Source organism: Pogona vitticeps, chromosome 4 (genome assembly GCF_051106095.1).
Source record: "Pogona vitticeps strain Pit_001003342236 chromosome 4, PviZW2.1, whole genome shotgun sequence".
Taxonomy (NCBI): Eukaryota; Metazoa; Chordata; class Lepidosauria; order Squamata; family Agamidae; genus Pogona; species Pogona vitticeps.
Genome location: NC_135786.1, coordinates 58,659,729 through 58,680,916, shown reverse-complemented (window position 1 = coordinate 58,680,916; position 21,188 = coordinate 58,659,729). Strand labels below are relative to the sequence as shown.

Below are 21,188 nucleotides of genomic sequence, written 5' to 3'. Positions count from 1 at the left end.
CATTTATTTAATTAGGTGGCAGCCCTAGTAGAGACAAAGCCATGCTGGTCCTCACTACAGCGATGAACAAATTCTCATTTCAATGTTATAGTGGAAGGAGAGGGGAAAAAACTGTAATGTGAACCACCTCTTCTGAATGGTTCCTGTAAGAGCCATATAGACTGGGTTCTGAATATGTGAATAGCTGCAGTTGGAAACCAGTCTACCAGTGGCTCTTCCATGGTTCAGGGAATGCTTGTTGGCAGTGAAGTAACACAGGGCAAAAGAAGTCACTGCTGAAAAACCACCAAAGACATTGTCTCTCCACCGTCCCCCACATTCCAGTAAAATATTTTCCTAAATCAGACATGACAAGAAGACACTTGTTAGAACAAAATCATGCACTCAATACAGTTACTTCTTATTTATACCAGAGCAGAGAATTGTGCTCCATTTCTAGCTGCAAGAATGATAATGGGCTTTCAGACTAGCCAGGTCAGACCCTTTGAACAAGCATCTATGAGTCCCCTGGTCATCAACAGAAAAGGGCACATTTCTATACTGACATGACGCAAAATCAGAACCTGAAGAGGTTCCTTGTTTGGAGCACTACTCTCATACTCTGCCCACTAGCATGGCCACTGGCCATGTTGGTTGTGGAGGTTTTGAGAACTGTAATTTCCCAAAAAAGGGGGGGGGAGGGAGAGAGGAATGTGGTGTTCCAAAGCTCTGGATTGGTTTGAGTCAGTCTTTGTTATCACTGCAAAGCCGGCACTATGGCCATGATGATCCAAAGTGGAAAGATGCAAATAGGAAGACTGCAGCCCCTTTTTATCTCGCGTGCAGGGCAATCTGTCCTTCAGCATCTAGAAGGAGTTGAGCTCCATCTACATTTATCACAAAATTCCTTTCTCTGACTTAGAGTGGTGAACCTCACCTGATCTTTTCCTCTCCATCACTTCTGCTATAGCTGCTGTTGTTGCAGCCAAAGGGCTGTTATGACTATGAACGCTGCTGCGAGGTGAGTTATCCTCTGATGTGCAGTATGTTGGCGAGTCAAGTAGAGCTGGGCGAGGTATGTGCTTCTTTTTCTTCTTTGGGAGCTTCTGCTTAGCCATGGCCAATGAGTAATACATCCCAAAGTTGTTGACAATGACTGGGACAGGCATGGCGATAGTAAGGACTCCAGCCAGAGCACAAAGAGCCCCCACCAGCATGCCTGACCAGGTTTTCGGGTACATGTCACCATAGCCCAGGGTTGTCATGGTCACCACGGCCCACCAGAAGCCAATGGGAATATTCTTGAAATGGGTGTGCTCGCTACCACTAGGGTCAGAAGGTTTGGCTCCAATCCTTTCAGCATAGTAGATCATGGTGGCAAAGATTAAAACTCCAAGAGCCAGAAAGATGATGAGAAGGAGGAACTCATTGGTGCTAGCCCGCAGGGTATGGCCCAGCACCCGAAGACCCACAAAATGACGTGTTAACTTGAAGATCCGGAGAATCCGGACAAAGCGGACAACCCTCAGGAAGCCCAGCACATCCCGTGCCGCCTTGGATGACAAGCCACTGAGCCCCACTTCCAAATAGAAAGGCAAGATGGCTACAAAGTCAATGATGTTAAGGAGGTTCTTAATAAAGACCATCTTATCTGGGCAGCAAATGATGCGCACTAGAAACTCCAGTGTGAACCACAGCACACAGACTCCTTCAATATAGGTGAGGATGGGCTCTATCTCCATCTTTCGCACAACAAAGGTCTCTGTTGCATTGCCTACCACCAGCGTCTCAGTCACATTAACATCTATGATGAAGGCTTCATGTGTCTCCAAGCAAAATGTTGTAATGGACACCAAGATGAAAAAAAGGGAGGCAAAGGCAATTACCTAGAGGGGAAGGAGAAAAAAACAAGAAAAGTAGTTAAAAGGTGCAAGCTATGGGAGAGGATGATCTAAAAAGAGAAGCAATAAGCTTTGAAATGAATTTTCATTTCTCCTCTTTCTTTATTAATCATGATGAAGAAGGCATAATAAAGATGCAAATTTGATTTCAACTAGAATGGGAAACAGCAATGATCAAACACTTTGGTGTTACCATTTGTACTTTCTATATGGCTTACCTCCTCCCCTCTTCTCAGCTCACTGTGATCTATTAGTACATAACACAAACACTTTCCCTGAATGGATGCTGCCTATAATAACTACACCATGCTACAGAACTTCCTTGTCAGACTACAAGAGTTATTGGCTTACCAAGTACCAACATGTTTGTGTTATCACTACAGCGTTTTTCTTAATGACCAGTATTAACAATGTACCTGCCACTGTAAATAACTTCTGCATTGCCTACTTCTCTGATCTTATTCTCTGGGTCCTACCCACAACCACTATGTGTGTATATGACAAAGAAATTCTAGATTGCACTTCATACATCTGAAGAAATGTGCTACAGTCCGCGGAAGTTCATGCTACAATATATGTAGTAGCTTTTAATGTGCCACAGGACCCTTTATCCTTTTTGAAAATTGTTATCCTTTAACAATGATCACACTTTTCAAATCCAAATAGAACCTCTCTACATTTCCGTTAGATTCACATCCTGATCTTATTAGTATGTATTTTAAAGTAAATCTCATAGATTTCACTGGGACGTGTGCTCAGATAAATGTGCAAAGGATGTCAAGTGTGTGGCTTTACAAAATCAAAAAACAGGGAGGAAGGAAATTGGGGATTCAACAAGAGTACTTTTTGCAGCATTGTGAACTTGTAGGCAGGTAGTCCAGTAAGCATGTTTTCAATGTCTACTCTTATTACTAGTGCCAATAACAAACAACAACAGATCGCCTTGTTCCCTAGTTATTGCCAAACAACTTCCTTCTATTTTTATGATGCCCTTTTCCGATTCAGTTTTTGGTCAACATGAAGCTTGCCATGTCATGGGCTGAAATGAAACTGGTTGGCACCTTTAATTTTTACTGCATCCCTGAAACCAGTCTAACTAATGAAAACAGGAAAAACTCAATTGCCCAACTGGGACAGCTATGTGTTTGCTGAACTCTAGCATCATTCACATTTCTTTTTCTTTGCAGGTTAGTTTGATAACAAAATGGGAATTAAAGCCATATGCTTGAAAGATGAGCTGGTTCAATCCTTCAGTCCCTGGGCAGCTGAAGCAAATTTCATGATGTCAGTCACCAAGAAAATAATAGCTTTCAATCAAGTTTTTTGGCAGGCAATTCACATATTTTTGGTACAATATTTATTGAAACACTGGGTAACTAAGTAATCTTTGTACCACCTAAGAGCCTAAGACTTGTACAATATGTCTTTTTGTACTATAGAAAGAATGGGAATCCTGTGCTCTCCATGGATTGCAACCTCAAGGCCTCTCTCAGATGTTCCACGCATATACACACATGAGGCTGGTATAAGTGAAAAATGGCTAGAAAATGGGTAAGGAACACTCATATATCTTGTTCGGCCATCAAATAAAGGATTTCTCCGATTTTGTTTCTTGCACCCAGTGCATTTCCTGGCTGAGTCTTGGGGGCTGAAAATTCAGTCCCAGAGCTTGCCCACTTTTCCATTACAGAAATTACATCGGTTTGAGGACAGAAAGTCCATTTGTGACTGTGGGTGATGAACTGCAACAACATCTGGAACTATACCTGACTTACAATGCAATTGTATACATGTCTATTTAAAAGTCAATTCTATTGTGTTCATCAGGGATTATTCCCAGCTAAAAGGACATAGGATTATAGCATATAGCTAATGCTTCTAGTGAAATTTGTTCAATAAACCCAGAGTCTTTTTCTCTAGTAATTCACCCATGTCTGCTAACTTTGCAACTGAAGAAAGAGTGGTGTTTGGTGGACAGAACAGTTTTTCTCCATGAGATCAAAATAAATGCCGACACTATTTAGTTGAATCCCAAGCTATAGTAGACCAATTGAATCACTGGGGGTTATTTTTTGACTTATAATTCAGTAATTGACTCAGTGGGGTAGCAGTTGGATTGAGTCCTGTAACTTGTTTGAAAATTAGATATAACATTAAAAAATTGGTTTCTTAAAAAATCATTTATTTTTATACATGTTGCTTAGGATGCCCTTTGGTGCCTCATCCTACCAAACTGATGGCAATTCCATGCCATAGGTTATATATCTGGTTGCAACTCCATAACTTGCAAGGTTTTTAAAGAAACCAAATAACTAAGGCAAATGTGAAATAAACACCAAAAGTCAAGTAAGTGGGACAAATGTGAAATAAACCCCAAAATGTGTAGACATACAAGTACACTGTTTCCCCTTGAGCTCCTGAATATTTCCTTTAGAAAACTATCCCACCTAACAATTCTATTGAGCTAATGAACAACTCATTGCAAAATGCAGTGGCTTCAGATCTTTTCAATTCTATTGCTTTGCCCCAGTCAATATCTAGCTACATGTTACATGGTTTCATCACTGATTATATTTCAATAAGAGATGCTTAAACCCAGTGATACAATGACAAATGTTAATACCAGATTGCATCATAGACAATCAGGTGAGCCTCTTGGTACAGCCCCATCAATTGATTTTATTCCTTTCAAATATTTCTGGGCTGCCTTTCAAGGCATGATCCTCAGAAGACAGCTGACATTACAGATCATTAAAAAGTAAAAAAAAAAAATCCAGCCTTAAAGCAGAACAAATGGGTCCATTTTCCAAAGCTCATTTAAAAGCATGCACTGATGGGCCAAATATATGTCCCTGGGGAGGGAATTCTGCTCAGATTTCTAGAGTAATGTTCATTCATCTAAATTCTGAATGGCAGGTTAAGTAACATGACAAGGCCTCTACTTTCATCATATAACAGAGAATAGAATATTGGTAGAAAATCCATTTTAGAACAAGTGAAAAGTAGCACAGCCAGCGCTTACAAAGTCAAAGCTTTCTGATTATCAGGGAGTGAGGCTCCATCTCCCCAACAGTAGCACACACATTTCTCTTGTTTTCTTACAGTAACTGGAGAAAAAGTGGATTTTTCTAGCAAGAGTACATCATTGCAATCCTGTTTGTAGGAGTGGTTCGTGCTCTCTGCAATGGGGTGTTGCACTCTGAAGTTTTGGGCTAAGAATCCATTACCACCTCCAGTCATAAGCCACTTAGTGCAAAGTTAAGTTGGGTGGCTTGGTCACAAACAAGCTAATAAGGACTGTTTACTTTATAAAAGACCTATTTGGGATGGCCATAATAACTGCTAGAATTGGTTAGCCAATACAGATCAACACAACTCTGTGTGTGTGTATGTACCATCCCTGGGGATACAGTCAAACCTCAACTTACGAATGTCCCTACTTGTGAACGGTTCGACTTACGAACTGCTCCAATAGGAAAATATTGCTTCGACTTGCGCACGGAGCTTTGACATAAGAACAGAAACAGGCAGGGAAAAAGGCAGGCAATTCAACTTTCTAACTATAGATGGTGCCGAGGCTGCTTCTTTGTGCTGTACCTCTGTTGGCCATTATAGGGTGTGTCACAGTTGAGAGAGCTCCTGCTTTTGGACTGAGCCTGTGTGGGGGTCTGTAGGGAGGTATGCTGCTGTTTTTTCCTTTTAAAAAACTTCTGGGTGGGTTTTGGTTGGGGCGGATATGTTTCTATGCTGTTTTGTTGGTGGCTTTTTTTCCCTTAATGCCTCAGCAAGGGAGCTGGGTTTACTGTTTATTGTTGGAAGTTTCCCCCCTTTTTAAAGCCTCAACAAGGGAGGTCATTTTACTGTGTGTTTTTGGAAGTTTTCCCCCTTCTTAAAGCCTCAACAAGGGAGGTTGTTTTACAGTTTGTTGTTGTAGGTTCCCCCTTCTTAATGCCTCAGTACCTTCCGTTTCTTCGGCCCAAAAGGATTAATTGGTTTTCAGTGCATTTCTATGGGAAATGGTGCTTCGTCCTACGAATGTTTCGACCTACGAACGCCCTTCTGGAACGGATTAAGTTCGTAGGTTGAGGTTTGACTGTATAGCTATAGGACTATCAGACCAGGTAAGGTAAAGGTAAAGGTTCCCCTTGTCATTTAGTCCAGTTGTGTCCGACTCTAGGGCGTGGTGCTCATCCCCATTTCCGAGCCAGTGTTTTGTCCATAGACAGTTTCCATGGCCATGTGGCCAGCACGACTAGACACGGAACGCCATTACCTTCCCACCATGGTGGTGCCAATTTATCTGCTTGCATTTGCATGCTTTCAATCTTACGATTTAATGACCTTGCAGCACAGAGGCTTCTGGTGGTTTAACCCACAGCGCCACCATGTCTCAGACCAGGGACTTGCCCCTTAAAATTTATCACTGCAGCACTGATGAAATGCATGCCATTATCACAATTAGTGGCATGCAGGATGGATTCCTTAGCATTACCTCTGTGTGGTTTCTGTCAGTGTTAGCCAAACTATAAAATTGGAAAAAGGCCTCCTCCTTTCCTAACCAATAGTGAGTGGAGAAGAAATGTGAGTTATTTTTGTGAATACTGTATCCTGGCAGAGTGCTGTTGAGATTTTGATGTGAATGTATCAAATAATAATGTTGTATAGTTAAATGTAAAATGGCTGATTTTACCTGAGTCTTTGTACTGATTGTATTCAGGTATGGATCAAGGTTTCAGACTAAATGCTGTACAGCTGTATAGAGAAAATGAAGTATGTTCCTATGTTGTGTGTTGTATCTTGTCATGCTGCCAGATGAATGTCTATTCTCTATGTATATATGTAAATAGACTAAGCTGATGTTTTACTCTCTCAGAGTCATAGTGTCATAGTATCTCTGCTAACCAATATCTCCTTACTCTGCTAATGTTATGAGAATACACGTTATAATCAAAATTCTCTACAGGGTTATGCGTCCAGAGGAGATTGTTTTTCAAGCAGATAAGTACTGAATGTCTGGGAGGAAGAAACATGTAAAGGCCAAGGCTGAAGTTGGACGCAGCTGAGGTCTGATGGTGCTGAAGTAACTGAGAGTGGAAGTACTTTAGAGGACAAGGAGCAGACTGTAACAGAAAGTTCCATGATGCAGCAGGCAAGTGGAATAATGTATACAAAACTAAATGACACTATTTAAATGTCCTGGTCTTTTAAGATGGAGATGTACTTGAGGAGAGAATCACTGTGGCAGTATGTTGAAAATCCTCCTGGTGATGAAGAGGGACACGCAAACGATGATAAAGCGAGAGCCACAATAATATTGTGCTTGGAAGATTCGCAACTGACATATGTGAGGAATCTGAAAACAAGCCAGGATTGTTGACAGGCACTCAGGAATGTCTATGTACAAGATACAGCCAGGTCCAAAATGGCTGTGGTACGTAAGCTATATCGCAAGCGTTTAATGCCTGGAGAAGATGTGTCTAACCATATTAAAGAGATGTTAAATTTATTTCTCCAGCTGTAGGAGCGAGGGATAGAATTTGACCAGTCACACCAGTGTTTTGTGATTCAGAGCAGCCTAGATGACAGCTGGGATAACCTGGTGATAAGCTTGGAGAACATGCCAGAGAAAGACCTGACAGTGCAATATTTGTCCGTGAGGTTTGTGGAGGAGGACCAGAGGTGACATGATAAAGGCCGCGGAGAAGGTCGTTTGTCAGCATAAACCAAGAGGATCCGTGGATGAGGACTTCACAGCCACCCAAGAAAAAGTTTTAACTGTTAAATGTTATAATTGTGAACGTACTGGACATATTTCTAAAAACTGTCCCAGATATGATGGAGTGGAAAAAAGAAAAAAAGAAGATGTTTAAAGAGCAAACAGAAGTGTGAAGGTGATTTGGCTATTGTTAAAGCTTGTGAAAACAAGCAAAGTAATTTATGGCTTTTAGATAGCAGAACTTCTCAGATGTGTGCCAGAGAAAAGAGTTGTTCACAAACTTAACCCCTTCAGTTCAAAAGATAGTGAAGCTAGCAGATGGAAAGTCAGCATCTGTAACTGGAACAGATTCTGTGTATGTAAACTGTTTAGAGCAAACTCTAAAAAACTGTATTGTGTGTGCCAAGCTTAGAGAATAATTTATTAAGTATGTCAAGTCTAGATAAAGACAGCTACACACTAATTTTTGAGAAAGGCAAATGCAAAGTAATGAAAAATGGTGCACAGGTGGGAAATGGTTATCTAAAAGATCAACTATATGTGATGAATCAGAGCCAAATGAATGAAGCCATAAATGTGGTTAACAACTCAGGGCCACATGAAAGGTGTATACATAGCCTACATAGAAAGTTAGGTCATGTATACTTTGGAGTTTTAAACAAAACTAAAGTTGTCTTTGATCTATATATTAAAAACTGTGAGAAATATTTAGATTGTAACATATGTAAATTAGTCAAGTCAAAGGCTTTCCTGTGAGCAAGAAAAGCAAAAGAGTCAGTGACAAGATTTTTCAGTTGGTTCATCTTGATGTTGTGGGGCCTCTGCAGCCCACAAAAGATGGTAATAGGTTCTGTTTAACTATAAGAGATGATTACTCAGGTTATAGCTATGTCTATGTAATTAAACATAAGAGTGAAACTTTCCAAAGATTTAAAGATTTTGTTGCCATGGTAGAATGAAGATTTAGTACTCCCATAGTATCTGTTCAGACAGATCGAGGGGGAGAGTTTTTAGCACATTATTTTGTAGATTGGTTTAAGAAAAAATGCATTCATCACAGGTGTACAAATGTAGCCACCCCTGCTGAGAATGGAGTTGCAGAAAGAAGAAATTGAGTTTTGCAAACTGTATTAGACTTATTGGTTGCTGATGCTGTTACCCAAAAGTTTTTGGGGTAAAGCCTTAAAATGTGCTAATTATACTGTAAACAGAGTAGAACTCTGCAGTAGAAAATACACCCTATTTTCTATTACGTGGGAGACAAGCTTGTTTGAAACATATGAAAGTTTTTGGTTGTCATGCTTGGGTTCATATACCCAAAACATGTAGGAAAAAAGGTAACCCTAAGGCAAGGAAATTGATTTTCTTAGGCTATCAAACAGGAAGCAAAAGTTATAGATTTTGTGATCAATATGGAAATGTGATAATTAGCAGGTCAGCTAATTTTTGTGAAAATGCGAATTGGTCAGAAATTCATGCAAACAGTGAAATACTTTTGCCATTGTCTAAAGATAGAGAAGAAAGGTTTGAAAATGAGGGAGAGGATTGTGAGGTACATGAAGAGTGAAATGAAGCTGTAGGAGGGAGACATGAGACATGCAGTGAGGCTGAGGAAATTGTTCCAAGACACTCATAGAGGTCTAATTTTGGTATTCCATCTGACAAGTTTGCAGAATCATGTGTAAATATGGTAATATCTGAACCTGAAAGTTATGAGCAGATGTTAACACTGCCTCATGCCCAACAAGAAAGAATGGTTGGTGGCAGATGGGTTCACAAGTTGAAGATGTTACCAGATAGTACCCAGCAACATAAGGCACATTTGGTGAATCAAAGCTTTACCTTGCGGCCAAACTAAACATTTTAAGTCAGAGTGTTGAAAACCCCTTGCAAAAGCACTGGAATGGTGCGAAAACAGTGCTGAGATATTTAAAGGGAACCATAGATTGCAAGTTGAAGTTAAATGCATCTAACAATCTTAAATTGGAGTGCTACCCAGATTCAGATTGGGGTCCATGTGAAATTGATAGAAAGTCAATTTCTGGAATGGCTATCAGTCTAGGTGAAGCTTTAATAGGCTGGAAATCTAGAAAGCAAGGTTTAGTTGCCACAAGCACAGCAGAAGCTGAGTATGCTTCATTAAGTGATTTATGTGGAGAAGTCACATGGTTTGTGCAGGTACTTAAAGATGTAAACATGCAAATTGATTTACCTGTCACAGTACATTGTGACAGCACCACTTGCATTCAGTTGGCAACTGAGGGTCAAATGAAGAGTAGAATCAAGCACATTTGCATAAAGTATTGCAATGTAAAGAGTGCTGTGGAACAGAAGCCGATAGATTTACAGTATTGTCCAAGTAAAAATAATACTGCAGACATTTTCACAAAGCCATTAACAATACAAAACCATGTTTATCTATGCAATAAAATTGGTCTATACAACAATTACATTTAAGGAGGGGTGTTGAGATTTTGATGTGAATGTATCAAATATGGATGTTGTATAGTTAAATGTAAAATGGCTGATTTTACTTGATTCATTATATTGATTGTATTCAGGTGTGGATCAAGGTTTCAGACTAAATGCTGTACAGCTGTGTACATGATGACACTTTGTGTAACAGAAAATGAAGTAATGTATTTTCTGATTGGTCACAGAACTGTACATAAGTCATGTGTAAAATGAATGTCTCTGTCTGCTGTCAATCAGATCACTTTTTCTTATGTTGTGTGTTGTATGATGTCATGCTGCCAGATGAAGGTCTATTCTCTGTGTATATATGTACTGTAAATAGACTAAGTTGATGTTTTACTCTCTCAGAGTCATAGTGTCATAGTATCTCTGCTAACCAATATCTCCTTACTCTGGTAATGTTATGAGAATACACGTTATAGTCAAAATTCTCAACTAGTGCAGCTCATGAGTTGGAGATGTCTGAGGCCCCAGAATATTTGTATCAGGAGTACCTGACAATGATCACTAAAAATGGGCAGGTTCCCATGGGCCCAACAGTACTTCAAATACCTGGTTTTGAGTCATACAGAAAGAACAAGTGAACCTTGTGCCTTAAATTTTACCTGGAAACATGTGGAGATGCAGTAGAGATATTTCAACCAAGCAATTCATCAACCGCCTGATTGCCACATTACCAATGGCTGTTCTCTAAATAGTTTTCAAGGACACTTTTGTATGTAGTAACACCCAAATTCTTGACATTCCCAGTTTCTGAAGAACTGGGATCAGGTTAACTCAGTCAAAGAAGGTCACATCCATCACAGCAGCCATAACTGGTGAAAGGCCCAACCATAGGTACCAGCTTGACCTGTGAAGTAAAAGGCTGATTTAATAGCACACTATGCTCTGAACCTGATAGTTAAAGAAAAGTTGGGAGTAGCTACAGGGACCATAGCTTAGAAATGGCATATGTCGAATCTCTCTGCTCACCCTGATTTTCTTTTCACAATAGTCCTGTGAACTAGGTTATGCTAAGAGATCATGACTAACCAAAGTCACCCAATGAGATTCATGGTTGAGTGGGAATACCATTTCTCCTTTGCCTGACACTCTTAACCATTACAGTAATTACATCACATTCATTTTTTGCTATTCTATGAGCGATGCTTGTATCCTCGCCAACAACAGTCTGTTTGCCTCCAGCAGACAAACAGAAGGGCTCTTGAAGGGTACAAAATTGTTGTGGTGGCCTCTGTAGCACAATACAGCTCTGTCCCGACTTTTCACAGAGTCTGAAAATGCTTTGCTCTCTTGGATGCAAAATGAATGCATGGCTGTATAATGGAGAGAAAGTGATGTGGAAGGTTGGCTTGCATTTATGAAGAGCTTGGAAAAATTAACCCTTTTGGGGCAAGTTATTTATATATTTACTATTTATTTTTCTTTTTAAAAAAATATTTATTGAGCTAGAGTGCCAAGAATTCCCAAGCCAGCACTGACAGTGTCCATGTTGGCTGGTGTATGCCGGTAGCCATAATCCAAAAATGTAACATTTTCAAGCTCTCTATTTGAGGTTTTTAAACTACGCTTTCCCCTGTTAAGCAGATGGTTGCTGTGTTTCATGTTCATGTGATTATAGCTGTTTGTGTGAGTCTGGCATGCCCTTTCTTTGTTCAGCACTGCATGGATGCAGTGCTTCTTCTCAGCAGAGAGCATTGATCCCTACTGTTGTTTCCCATATAGCTACTTCCTGCAGTCAAAACCAAGCCATGCAACTTTTCCAGCAAATTATAGAAAGCCAATGAGGTCTTCAAGTAACTTTATAACTTGTTTTCTTGTCATTCCAGAACAAACATATATTGTCATCATTATAATATTCCTCCATTTCCACGTTGTGTTTCGGAAATAGCTTCTCTGTTGATGTGAAGGCATTGTCTTGTACATTTGTCCTAGACATGTGGATGTGGTGGACTAAAGACATTTGGCTGCCTGGGCAAAGAAGAGGAAAGTGCCCCACTCCTATTCCATGTACACAAACTGGCTGGGCTGGCTGTTGAAACTTGCTTTATCTCAGGCAACAGGACAAAGTCCTTCATGACACCTGAAGGCAGCAGCCTGGCTTGGGGAATACAGGGCAAACTTTGCTGCCAGCTCCCAACATCTGTTGCCTTTGATGGCTCCCTCACTCTATCTATTCGAAGAGCTGGATATGCTTCCAGACTACTATGCTGACAGTGCAAGGACCCAGCCAGCTCCATGCAAGCCACTGAGACAACAACAGCTTTTGGTGCCCTTTGCACTATTTCTGGCAAGGGGTGTGTGTGTGTGTGTGTGTGTGTGTGTGTGTGTGTGTGTGTGTGTGTGTGTGTGTGTGTGTGTGTGTGTGTGTGTGTGTGTGTGAGAGAGAGAGAGAGAGAGAGAGAGAGAGAAAGTGAGTGAGTGAATGAGTGAGAGAGAAAGAGAGAGAAATGGGGACACGTGCATAGCATGGAGACAGCCTGAGAAGGGAAGGCCAATATCCAACAGGTTATTTCTTAGAGGAGATAATAAGAGATTTGGGAGAGAGCAAAAAACTCAGTATTCAAGGATAGCACACAAGGCTTTAGCTTTTGGAAATGACAACATAGACAGTTTTTGGGACCAGACTACCAATTAGGATTGGCTTTTCTCAGAGCTATAGCACAGATAGGATAGTTGTTGTGGGTTTTTCGGGCTCTTTGGCCATGTTCTGAAGGTTGTTCTTCCTAACGTTTCGCCAATCTCTGTGGCCATGGGCATCTTCAGAGGAAAGCACTCTGAAGATGTACTCTGAAGATGCCGGCCACAGAGACTGGTGAAACGTTAGGAAGAACAACCTTCAGAACACGGCCAAAGAGCCCAAAAAACCCACAACAACCATTCGATCCCGGCCATGAAAATCTTTGCAAATACAGATAGGATAACCAGTGTGTTGGTCCATATACCAAAATTTAAAGGGTGGGGGAAAATGTACTGGGAGAGCTCAAACCTTCCCATTGGCATTGGCTACCAGAAGGGCTTGAACAGCCTTCTTTGAGTACAAACTCCTTACATAGCCACTCTGCTCTGGGCAGAAGGAAACGTAAAAACATGGGATCAGCACAGGAGCAATATGACCATTGCACACTTAGATCCAGGTGTGCCTCCTCATTCCTGTGTTTTCTCCCCATGTATGTCAATCTTACATGACCCAGGTTTAACCAACAAGCAGTGAAGCCTTGGGCACTCAAATTGCTAATCATGACTGTAGCTTCCCTTGTCCATTGTTTTTAAGCCACAGCTTGTAAAATTTTAGCCCTCTGGATGTTTTGGACTACAGCTGGCTATGATTGGCGGAGATGATGGGAGTTCTAGGCCAAAACATCTGGAGGTCCAAAGGTTCCCTACCTCTGATTCAAGCCCATCATTTATCCCAATATTGTCTGAATGTAAAAGTCAGACATTCTGACTTACCAGCGAGCCACCAATAAATACTTATTGTTGCCAACAACTTTAAGGATTTCATACAAATCTCTTGAGCAAAAAGAAAACCTAAACTAGTGAGATTCTATTACATCCATTTAGGACATTTGTTCTGTGCTTTGTGAATTGGGATAATATCATTATTTAGAAAATATTTCCCTGTCTGGAAAACAAAACCTGAAGCACCCAGTGAACATACTTCTAATGTACAAGAGTTAACAGAAAGAACTGTTAAGTTCCCCTACAGTTTATTCTCTTAGGAAGAAGGAATTAATAGTAAGTACAGTACGTTTGGGAAGTCAAGCCATAACAGGTAGCAAAGATGAGAGATATTTTGTGGCAAATGTTGCATTGGAGGGAGGGGAGATTCACAAATGTTTCCTATTTCTTTCCTTCATAGTAGAAGCCCATTAAGAAAAAAAATTATTTTTGCCTGCCTAATGAGGCACAAGGGCACTTTGCAAGACAGCCCATTCATATTTTATGATCCATTTAAACACCCTTTTCAACTCTAGCCTGTGATGCTGGAAGCATGGGTATAAGATATTTCAATGATACAAATTGAGGTAACCTTGTTGAACTTCTCTAGAGCTTGAAATTAGCTGAACAGCATCCATTGATAGCATAAACCTTTATCACAGTCTAGAGATGGAGATGAGCTTAACTTCCACATCCATCTACTGTTAGTTTCCATAGAATACAGAAGAGTCTACCATGTCATGCAAACTAGATAATGCCAGCTGGATCTTCATACATATTTTGTCTCTTTCAATGCTTGGGGAGCCATTGTGGTTTGACCCTGTGCCTAGGTCATGATGATGAGAGAGCCCCATTTCCTTCTACCTTTTCTAGACAACATTGGCTCTGGATCACAGTTCTCCAACAGGCTGAAACCTCTATCAAAAAACCAAGTTCTGAGCTACAGGGAACAAAGAAGCTGACATACAGTACTTATGTTTTTAAAATATTTCCAAGACGATTGCGGAAGCTATCTTCAAAATCACTGTGTATTATACGTTAATCATCAACTGGGACAGTTTTTTTTTAGTTTCTTAAATACAATAACCATGATATCACCAGGCAACATTACCAATGGCCAGAGAGAATATTTTTCAAGAGAAGCTGAGAGACAGGCAAGTTCAGTGTGGGAAAATCCCTGGAGGCTGTTTTCAGCAAGTCTATTTTGGACCTTGAGTGAAGCTCTGGAAATATAAAACCTTTGAGACACATAACAGGTCTATAATTCAATCTCTAGAACATATTTTGGGTAGTGGTGGTCTGGTTGCCTAAACGGTCCATTTTGCTGGAAGAAAACTGGTTAGAGAAGTTAAATGCCACTGACCCTAACTCTACTACATAGCATCCCCATTTCAATGTGATCTCTGCTGGAAGCCAGGCCAAATATAAGAGTTTGCATTAAATGGCAGCACATCCCACATACAGTATATGCATGTGAGACAGAGAACTAAGTGTGCAGCTCTTCTATCATCATGTACATACTTGTTGTGACAAATGAAACAGATATGTGAATGGCTGTTTCTTCAGTATAAAAATAAGAGTGCAGGCTGTATGCCAAAGACAAACTAGTGTGGAAGAGCAAAATGAGGGTAGACACTGCCTGGGCTTTAATGGGAATAAAGTATATGCATCTTCCTTAACATGCATTTTTTAAAAAAAAATATTAAAGAAAATTAATAACATTAACATAAAGTTTGTGTGCTGTGAACATGAATGTCTGAGTTTTAAAGGATACTTCCACAGCGCCCCCCCAGACCCTTACTCTTCTTGTTTGCTTTAAAACATAGAAAAGCTTTTATTTTCTCACTGAACTTAATGTCACTAGACTCTGTCACAGGTGCATCTGCTTGCTCCAATTTGAAGCTAGGCTGCGGTATATATTGGCCATCCACAAATATCCTGTGTACCTAACTTCCTATTGAAATGTAACCGTATAACAGCTTGCAGACAAGTTAGAGTACCCAAAGGGGGGGCAACTGCCTGCATACCTAGTGACATTTGCTGTTTTTGCTCTGTTGTCATATTTTATGTACCCTATAAATTGTATACTGAATACTTTTGACCTACTTGTCAGCCAGTGAGGATTTTTCTGTACTTTTGTTTCCTTGTGGTTAGAAAGCATAAAAGCTCTTCGTATTTTTGGGTCAATGTCCCTCATGCTTTGAGAGACCCGAGTGGCCACTTGAAATAAACAGCGCTTATTCTCTCTCTTGAGTCTGTGTATGGTCAGATCTCATGCCTGCTTGTACAAGAGTGTTTTAACACTCCCAGATTTCTTATATCTGGCTCTCAGTGCATACAATACAACTAGAATTCCCCACCCATGCCAACATCACCCTCAAGACTACGTAACCAGAAATACCATTTTTAATCCCTTTTCACCCCACTCCACTCCAAAATGACATTGATTCTTTTGCTGGCTTATGACCTTTCCCTTTTACTAAGACATACTCCAAATACAACTGCCATATCTCTTTAAAATCATTATATTTTGTCATTCCCCTTCTTACTTTAATTTCACATGTTAGCTTATCATTAATTGGTAAACTCCACATTTCTTTGTACCAGTCTTCAAGATCAATTTGTTTGTCACTTTTCCAATTCTTTGCAAATATTAATCTTGCTACTGTGACCACTATAACAATTAACACTCTCTGCTGTTTTTTAAGATGGCTGTTCTTAATTATATTTAGGAAGGCAATAATTGGTGATATTTGAATATTATGTCTAATAATTTCTCTAATTTCTTTAAAACCAGTGTCCATTCTTTCTTTCTTTTTTCACAAGTCCACCACATATGCATATAGGTCCCTTTTTCCTTTTTGCATCTCCAGCATTGAGAAGGTACATTTTTATTTATTATTTTCTGTCTTAATGGGGTAAAGCAAGATTGAATCCTTAACATGCATAAGGGAGGAAACAGGATTTCTGCCAGCAGGTAGAGTACAGATTACCATTAATATGCACTTCTTGTCCTAAAATCTACAAAGAGGCAAGAGCAGTAGGTGTCACAAGTTACCAGTCCATGTTATTCCTGTCAAGGGAAAAACCATGGGACAATCTCACAGCCACCTTAGCCAAAGCATATACTAGTCCGAAACGACAAGAACAAGGTGTACTGTATTTTACAAAGGGAAATCAGAGAGGGCAGTTCTGGAGAAAAGGACAATAGAAGAAGAAGAAGAAGAAGAAGAAGAAGAAGAAGAAGAAGAAGAAGAAGAAGAAGAAGAAGAAGAAGAAGAAGAAGAAGAAGAAGAAGAAGAAGAAGAAGAAGAAGAAGAAGAATATGGCAAGAGGTCCCGTACATGGTGGTGGGGAACACAGTTATTGTATTTGAGTTTATATGTTTTAGGTATATGATTTTGTTTTTGTTATAGTTATAGAAATAAATAAAAATATATTAAAAATAATAAACAAACAAACAAACAAACAAACAAACAAATAATAGGAAGAAAGGCCTCCTGTGAGCGCTACCTGCTTGTAATTTTGTCTGCTTTTGTTATGCATATGTTGCACTTCTGTGTACATCTACATATGTAAAGAATAAAGGAGAAGAAGGGAAAGGAATCACATACATGCAAATAGTGCTCTGCACTGACTATAAATCTAGGACATGAAATGCTTCTTCTAAGCATATTGATGAATGCACATACAAAAGTAAAAACAGCCAACTTTGGACTCTCCTAAAATTCTGTCAGACCTTGAGCTCAATGAGTAGAAGAGGGGAAAACATGCCAACTGCATTCGGGGGAATGCCTAGAAGTCCAAAATATTGGACCAAACTTGTTCTGATACTCTGTAGCATCCCCAACTGCAGGCCTTGCACTTGTCCACTGAGAGTTGTGCTAAGAAACCCAGAGGAGGAGTGGGAGAGGAGTCACATCCTGAGTGCATACACAAAACAAAGACACATAGAGACAAATGCACTGGAAGGGAGAAGGGAGGCGTCCTGACCATGTGTTCCAGGTGGGGGAATCCAGAAAAGAATATCATCGGAAGGGAATACGGCAAAAGGTAGGTAGGAAAGGACAGGAACCTGGTCACAAAGGGGCAAGAAGAAACTCTTTGAGTGGGCTACAGGCCACCAAAGCTTATGCCAAATGAAACTTGTTAGCCCCTAAGGTGCCAGCTGGCTGAATAGCTCAGTGAGTTAGGCATCTGGATGTGGAGCCAGAGGTTGGCAGTTTGATTCCCCACTGTGCTTCCTGGGAGAAGAGCCAATCTGTGTAGCCATGAGCAGGCTGAAGAAGGGAATGGTAAAGCAGTTTTGAGTCTGGACAGGGTCACCAGAAGTGAGAACTGACTTGACAGCACACAATTATTATTAAAGTGCTACAAAACCAGTGGCTGTTTATGCAGCAGCAGGCTACAGACTAACAGGGTTGCTTCAACAACTTTTGGGAGTGGGTGAAATGTGGTGGAACAGTTATATCTCAAGAGAAAACAGAAAGTGCAGGGAAGGTGGAACTGCCTCTGACAAAAATAGTTTCTCTGCCTCAACCTGAGCTATCCAGCAAGACTGTCATGAGGATAAAGGGGAGGGGGTTGGGGAGTGTCACATATGCCTCCCTTGAGCCCACAGAAAAAGCAGGATACACAAGTGAGATCTACTTTTTTTTTTTTTAAAGGTGAATAACCCAATGAGAAAGGGTCTCAAATCCCTCCTCCCGCTCCCCAGGTCTGGCTAGCAGGAAGAGAGCATCTGAGAAAGCGGGGAGGGAGGCGTGACTGTGGCAGCCTTGCCACCCCTCGAGGCGCCCCCACTCCCACCCCCACCCCCCTCAGGCTGTGCCACTCACCCTGGCTGCCCTGGATGAGTAGGGGTCCTCGAAGAGTGCCCACATCCTGGGCTGGCAGCTGCGGCCACAGCCCCCGGCCCCACCGCCCGACGGCGCCCCGGCCGGCCTGTCGTCCATGCCCAGGCGCTGCACCGTCCTCTCCCGGGCCCCGTCGTCCTCGGCCTCCTCGCCCGCCGGCCCGCCGCTGCCGGGCTCGGGGCTCTCGAAGATGTCCAGGGCTTCCTCGGCGTCGCGGTGCTGCCGGTAGGTCATCCAGCAGCAGGGCTCCACGTCGGTCTCGTCGATGCCCCAATAGGTCAGCTCCTCCTCGAAGAGGGGGCCGCAGATGTCGGCCGGGCAGTGGAGCTTCCCCGTGCGGTAGTAGTTGAGCACGTAGGAGAAGATGCCCGGGTGGCGGTCGAAGAAGACCTCTTGGCTCTGGCCGTCGGCGGCGTCCAAGGCGCTCTGGGCGTCCGGGTCGGCCAGCCAGGCGAGGCGGGTGCCCGGCAGGGTGCGCAGGGTGCTCTTGTAAGTCTCATGCCGGGTGCCGCCCACGTTGATGGTGATCTTGTCCGAGTCTTCCCCTCGGCTCATCTCCTCCTTCAGGCATGTTTTGGAGGGGGGCTTGTTCCCCGATTTGCGCCCGCGGTAAGAGGAGACACACACCGAGCTGATCATAGATTACGTCGGGCAGGTGGACCCGAGGCGCCCTCTGACTGCTCACTTTGCTGGCCTGTCGGCGAGGGAGCTGGGAGGGAGGAGAAGGAGGGGGCCGAGGTGGGGCTCGTCCGTCTGGACCCCCGGGCACCGCTCTGCCCTCGTCCGGCTGGCGCGCTCGCAGCTCTGCCGGCGCCGCTGGCATTCAAGCCCCCGGGAGGGAGGAGGCGAGGAAGCCACCGGCGGGTCTCCGCGCCCTGCTGTCCCGGACGCCCCCACCGGGCGGCAACAAGTCGCGCCTCTCGAGCCAGAGCAACCAAGAGCGGGCGTGAAAGGAAGAAGCGGGCCCGCACGGAGCCTCCGCCGCCCCGGAGAGCCAGCCGGAGGGGTCCGCCTCCCTTTCCGCCGACGGCAAGCAGAGGGCAACGGAACCGCCGCCGGCGGGCAGGGAGGCGCGCCGGGGGCTCGATCGAGGGAGGGCACGGAGGCCGGAGAAAGACAAACAAGAGCGCTTGGGAACGGCGCAGTGGGCAGGGATCGCCGGCTCAGAGGGCGGCCGCCTGCCGGGATCGGCCCTCTCCTCCCTCTTTTCCTCCCCCACCCCTCGTTCCCTTCCGAGCAGGTCGCAAAAAGCTCTCCGAGCCTTCCTTCCCACAGCGGCGCACAGCCCTTGCCTTGACTCTCGAGGAAATCTGGAAACTTTGAAACCGCTCCCCGGGCAATGCCTGAGCAGCACAGCACCACACCCCTTCTCTTGCGCGCCCAGCTACGCCGCCACCTCTCCGCGTCTTGGTCGACTTTCCTCCGGCTCCAGCGGGACTGCCGGGCGCCTTTCTTTACCTTCGCTCAGTCGGGGTCGGATTCAACTATATAGATCATGGACGGTGTTCAGAGCGCCCCAAAGAACCCGGGTTTTCCTTCCCTGCGCGAGGGACCAGGAAGGATGCCCGACGCCTCCGGGCACATCCGCAGCAGGCGCGCCTGGGTTGCGCTGGTTCCCCTCTAGCGAGCGATCCCAAGGGGCCTCGGAGGGAGGGAGGGCGACAAAGAGGCTTCGGTGCCCTCCCGTCTTGTGTGGGATTAGAAAAAGCCCGGAGGCAGCCGTCCGGACAGAATCCGCTTCCCGTCAGAGAGCATCAGATCCCGGCGGCATCGCGCGGCTCTTTTAATCGCTCCAGCCGGGGAGAGGCGGGGTGAGGATCCCGATCGCTCTCGCCGGCCTTCAGGTGCGCTTGCAAGAGAGCCGGAGGAGCCCGAACGAGCGCGGAGCGGTATCATTTTCAGCCAGAAGGAGGGAGGGAGGAAGGGAAGGCGACAAGGAGGGTGGGAGGGAGCGATGGGAGCCAGCACCGCGCCGAAGCGACTCGCTTTCTTCCTCACTCCGCTCTCCGCACCACTCCCAGCACTGGGAGCGGCTCCAGGGAATGGGACTGGATCCCCAGCGGAAAGTTGCCGCCGAAGGAGCGGCTGGCTGGACGCAACAGAGTCTGTGCGCAGCTGGACCGGTTGTTCACCCTCCCCCCCCCCCCTTGTGGCGCGACCCTCGCTGCCGCGCTCCAAAAAAGCCCCCGCCGGCTGCGCCCAGGACTAGCCCTGGGAGAGAGGAAGGCGAGCGGGGCAAGGGCATTTCTCCCTTCGTCCAGTGGGGGCGCTCTCCGGAGGGCGACGCGAACAGGACGGCTCCGACGGCTTTCCGGCAAGTGGTTTCCCGCAGCCTGTTGCCCGGATACTCGCCGCCTTTGGAATTCCCAGCCCCGCTCAGCCGTGCCTTGAAAGCCTCGCTCCGGCTCGGTAGATTAACCCCGTCAGTGCCGCTACTGGAGGGAAAGGGAGGGGGCGGGGGCGGGCTGAGAGCGATGGGGGCAAAAAAAAAAAAAAAAAAAAAAGCTGGGCGCTTCTGCCTTCATGAGCCTGGTTGGGGGGGGTCTGCCCCCGTGTGAATTTTGCTGGAGAATAACAGCGGTGGCGGGGGGGGGGGGAGAGCTGGAAGGAAGCCGACTGGCTGATGCTAAGGCCCCATTAAAAAAAAAGAGAGGGGGAGAAAGAAACATTAGGTCCTTAAGAAAAATCCAATAGGAAGAATCGATGTTAGCTTTGTTAACAATAATTACTTGGTGATGTCAGTGTTTGTTTGTTTGTTTGATTTGTACCCCCGCCCATCTGGTCTATAAGACCACTCTAGGCGGCTAGAGTGTTTTCGTG

At 43.9% G+C, this 21,188-nt stretch overlaps 1 protein-coding gene across 3 annotated transcripts in view; it reads right to left on the bottom strand.

Moving 5' to 3' along the window:
- The window catches only part of KCNC4 (potassium voltage-gated channel subfamily C member 4), a 45,513-nt gene extending 24,633 nt beyond the window's left edge, over positions 1-20,880 (bottom strand). For 2 of the 3 annotated variants that reach the window (XR_013544856.1, XM_072997491.2), the window contains exons 1-2: positions 18,351-20,877; positions 917-1,865 (exon numbers count right to left, since the gene is read on the bottom strand). Coding sequence is in view for 2 of the 3 variants with exons in the window: in XM_072997491.2 (XP_072853592.2) it covers positions 917-1,865; positions 18,351-19,007 (1,606 nt within the window). In the remaining variant the exon portion in view is untranslated. Of the gene's footprint in view, positions 1-916; positions 1,866-18,350 lie in introns of all 3 variants that reach the window. The other variant, XM_078392773.1, reaches the window with a different exon arrangement.
- Between the last annotated feature and the right edge of the window lie 308 nt (positions 20,881-21,188).